The sequence below is a fragment of the Nicotiana tomentosiformis genome, chromosome 8 (assembly GCF_000390325.3).
Source record: "Nicotiana tomentosiformis chromosome 8, ASM39032v3, whole genome shotgun sequence".
In the NCBI taxonomy this organism is placed as follows: domain Eukaryota; kingdom Viridiplantae; phylum Streptophyta; class Magnoliopsida; order Solanales; family Solanaceae; genus Nicotiana; species Nicotiana tomentosiformis.
This window is the reverse complement of record NC_090819.1, coordinates 102,222,923-102,227,560: the sequence shown is the minus strand read 5'-3', so window position 1 is coordinate 102,227,560 and position 4,638 is coordinate 102,222,923. Positions and strand designations below refer to the sequence as shown.

General features: G+C 32.5%; 1 protein-coding gene across 1 annotated transcript; it reads right to left on the bottom strand.

Moving 5' to 3' along the window:
- Positions 1 to 2,135: 2,135 nt before the first annotated feature.
- On the bottom strand, positions 2,136 to 4,127 carry LOC138897912 (protein FAR1-RELATED SEQUENCE 4-like). The gene is made up of 3 exons (XM_070183936.1): positions 3,172 to 4,127; positions 2,557 to 2,609; positions 2,136 to 2,488 (listed from the first exon to the last, which is right to left on the bottom strand). The coding sequence occupies exons 1-3, from the start codon at positions 4,125 to 4,127 to the stop codon at positions 2,136 to 2,138; spliced, it is 1,362 nt and encodes a 453-aa protein (XP_070040037.1).
- Between the last annotated feature and the right edge of the window lie 511 nt (positions 4,128 to 4,638).

Below are 4,638 nucleotides of genomic sequence, written 5' to 3'. Positions count from 1 at the left end.
TCTTGCAGCAAATCTTTGGGCACATGGAGAGTGGAAAAGAAATTCTGGTTATGATACACCACCAGAAAATGCCGGCGACGACTATGATAGTGAAAATGAAACTTCTTGCCCAAAGGAGTTGTAGTGTAGTTGTAAAGAAAGTCAGTTGTAGTGGAATTGGTATAAAATTTCTATAAAGAATCCATATGAATTCTAAAATATCCTGTAAATTGTTCACAAGGCACTTTATTTTGTTTGCATATCATAATTTTTTTGTCACAGTTATGCCAAATTACAGTTTCAGCAGTAATATGAAGGCATCGTGTTATTAATTTCTTTCTTTCTGTTAACTATTGATTTGTCCATTTTTTCATAGTTTTAAAGGGCCAATCTTTGATTAAATTGTCTTGAAGTTTTTAGAAATTCAAAGCAACACACATTGATTGTTGTAGAATTTCAGGATCTATTAACTACATCCTGATTTGTTGAAGGATGAAAATAATATTCAGGACATATTTTTTTAAATGTCCTAAACTTCTGGAAATATAGATAATAAACTGATATTTCTAGAAGTTAAGGACATTTTAGAAATTTATGTCCTATATATTAGATTCATACTTCAAATGTTCAGGACGTTTCAAAAAATTATGTCCTGAAGTCTACTTGTACCAATCTCATTTTAAAAATAAGATGTAGCAAGCTGTGTTTAGCAAGTTGCAGATGTCAAGTTTTATAACTATTGATTTGTCCATTTTAAATTGTCAGACTTTTATTAAATCTATAGAGATATAGCAAAAGATACATTGATTGTTGTAGAACTTCAGGACATAATGTTCATAAACATCCTGATTTGTTGAAGGATGAAAATAATATTCAGGACATATTTTTCTAAAATATCCTGAACTTTTGTAAATCTAGACAATAATCTGAGATTTTCAGAAGTTAAGGACATTTTAGAAATTTATGTCCTTAATATTAGATTCATACTTGAAATTTTCAGGACTTTTAAAAAATTATGTCCTTAAGTTTTACTTGTATCAATCTGATTTTAAAAATAAAGATGTAGCAAGCTGTAGGCGTCAAATTATATAAAGAAAAGGACTTTCTTGTTTACTTACGGCAAGAGTAAAATCCCATAAATAATAATTGGTCCGACAAAGGTAAATTGAACTCCCAGAAAAAGAAAAAGAAACAAAGAGCACGTAAGCGCAAAGAAACTTTGAAAATTAATGACATCTTTTATATAACCATTTGCTAATGTTTACTTGCTCAAATAAAAATAATCTAAATGAATTCAATTTATAGCAAAAACTTAAAAGAGTAGATAAACATAAGTGGATATACCTATTATTCTCTATGCTTCCTTGAAAATGGATGGACTGCCAAAGAATATATACAAGATGTTCTATTATGACCAATTCTTCTGCAACGACCACATTTGAATGTTATTTTTGATGAATCGGTAGCTGGAATATGCCTTTTCTTCTACCTTCTACCTGGCGGGACTTTAAAATCTGGAGGTTTAATAATTTATGACTTAACACTCTCTGGTACAATCCAAGAATCCGTATGTCCCGCACGATGTATTTGTCTTTCATATGTTTTCAGCCAAGATTCCTTTAAGTACCAGTCCGAGTAGAAATTGGACTTCTTGATGTTTCTCTTCTCGATAGCTGCAATTGCATATATACATGGTAATTCATCAAATTGAAACTGAAAATAATTACATGTTCTTTTGTTTAAGTCCACCAAGAAAGTAATTCCTTCTTCCTCAACTCTAGAACGCCATGAATCAACAGGGAAGACCTTCAAAGTTGAAAAACTGTAAGTTAGTACATTATATTAAATTATCATTAAAATAATAAGCTAAAGTAAGAATATAATACTTACATTTAAAGTAAAAGCTAAATCTATCTTTTTCTTCAATTCCTCTTCTACCCAACAAGAAACGTCATAAAAAGTTCCTTCTGTTTCATTTCTTCTTTCATAAAATCAACGTTGTAGCTTCACTTGAATGAAATCCATCATTCTTAATATAGGAAGCTCCCTTGCTTCTAATAGCACAGAATTCATTGACTCAACTATGTTTGTTGTGAGCATGTCATATCTTCACCATGGACTACAAGAACGTGCCCACCTTTCCGGTGGTTCTTCAATTAGTCAAAAGTCTTCTTATCAACTTTTCCTATATCTAACATGTATAGATCAAATTCTTTGCGCATGTATACTCTTGAAGCACTTTGGAAAAGTTTTATGACCTCACTTTTCACTTTCCTTCGCTTTAGGTTATGCTCCAAATGATAGATACAAATCCCATGGTGGCTTTCAGGATATACCTTTGCGATGCCATGTGCAATAGATTGATGCCTGTCCGATAAAAAAATTAAATTGTCACGATTCCCAATTGCATTGCGAAGCTCACTAAAGTACCACTCATAGGAATTGTTATTTTCAGATTCTGCAATTCCAAAGGCTAGTGAAAATATTTGGTTATTTGCATCCTTTGAAACTGAAATCATTAAAACACCACGATATTTGACTTCAAAAACGTTGCATCAACAACAATCACTGGTCTACAATGATTCCAACCATCTATTGATGATCCATATGCATAAAACATATAAAGAAACCTGAAAATACAGTTTAACATAAGGTTAAAAATACAGGACACCAAATCCTTAACATTTACACTGCACACATCAAAGTTAAGGACAGCTTATCCTTAATATTTTCACTGCACACATCAAAGTTAAGGACAACTTGTCCTTAACTTTTACAATGCACACATCAAAGTTAAGGATACCATGTCCTTAACTTTTACAATGCACACATCAAAGTTAAGGACACCATGTCCTTAACTTTTTCACTGCACACATCCAAGTTAAGGACACCATGTCCTTAACATTTTTACTGCACACATCAAAGTCCTTAACATTTTCACTGCACACATCAAAGTTAAGGATACTATGTCCTTAACATTTTCACTGCATACATCAAAGTTAAGGACACCATGTCCTTAACTTTTACAATGCACATATCAAAGTAAAGGACACCATGTCCTTAGCTTTTTCACTGCACACATCAAAGTTAAGGACACCATGTCCTTAATATTTTCACTGCAGACATCGAAGTTAAGGACACCATGTCCTAAAGTTTATAAAATAGACTAATAAACTCTTTTTGATTATTTACCTGTTGTTGTCGTCTATCTTTATGTTAGTGTATGTGCCCGGGTTTTTACTTTTCATCATATACAAGTATGAAGACAATAATTCATAATTCTCTTCTGGAGTTCCTCTTATTAAACCTGAAGCACGTTGAATAGCACGCCACGCCTTGTGATAACCAATGTCTAGTCCATGCAATTTTTGCATTTCTGCCATGACAAAGGCTGGTGTAACTTCAAACCTTGGGTCTCGAAGATTTTCAATAATGTAAACACTAATCAACTTTGAAGTTGCATGCCTTTGATCAGCTTTCATAGTGTTAACTGAGCAGTCATGATTTTTTTCAATCTTTACTATCTTGAATAGTGTTGAATCTTTAATTCTGAAAGCGCTCACACACCACCCACACCTATCATCATTGCATTTCAACGAATATCTTGTTGAGCTTGATCTAACAGCCTTAAATTCAAAATGTCCTTTAATTACTATATTCAAAAAACAGTTAATTATACTCTTTTTTTTGTCAAATATTGATCCCACTTTTATTTCATCTAACGAAGCATTTTCTCTTAATATTGTAGTTGAGGATTCTTTTTGCTTCGAATTTAAGCTTCGTCTAGTTAGTTGAGTAGAGGTTTTTTCAGCAACTTCTTCTATTACCGCTGCACTCTCTAAGACTTGAATACCCAAAGCTTGTTCGTTGTCAATCTCTATAATGCTTTGTCCTTCCACTTGAATAGAATCAAATGTTTGAAGCACCTCTTCAGTTATTGGTTGAGCTTCAACCACATCTATTTCCATCATCTGTTGGCATTTGTCTTGATTGTCTTGTTGAGCTTCTGTATTGACATGTTCAAAGGTGCTTGTAGAACCAAAAACTCTTTCCGAAACATCAACAATGAAACGACAGCCCTTGAAGAGTGAATGACTTTTTAGTAACTCTATATATGTGTGAAGATCTAAATCTTTGGATACAAGCATTCCCTTGCTTGATATCAAACCATATCATTGCTTCAAACTTTTCTCTATCCAATTCAATAACTTCAAAGACCTGGTTAATGAAATCTTCAAATCGAATTGCCTCAGGTACTAGAACAAGCTTTGTTTGATGATCAAGATACTTATAGTTTACAGTCCATCTACCATTAAAAGCAACTATAATACATATTGTATCCATCCTGCAAGTCAAGAAAATGGGAAATTCAGGACATATTTATACAGCAATCGTGAAGTTAAGGACACGATGTCCTAAACATTATCAATACAAGTTGCAAAACACAGGAAACTATGTCCTTAATATTTAGAAAAATAGTCATGAAGTTAAGGACATTATGTCCTAAACTTTATCAATACAAGTTGTAAATATAGGATACTATGTCCTTAATATTTACACAGTAGTCATGAAGTTAAGGACATCATGTCCTAAACTTTATCAGTACAAATTGCAAAAATAGGATACTATGTTGTTAATTTTTACACAGTAGTCATGAAG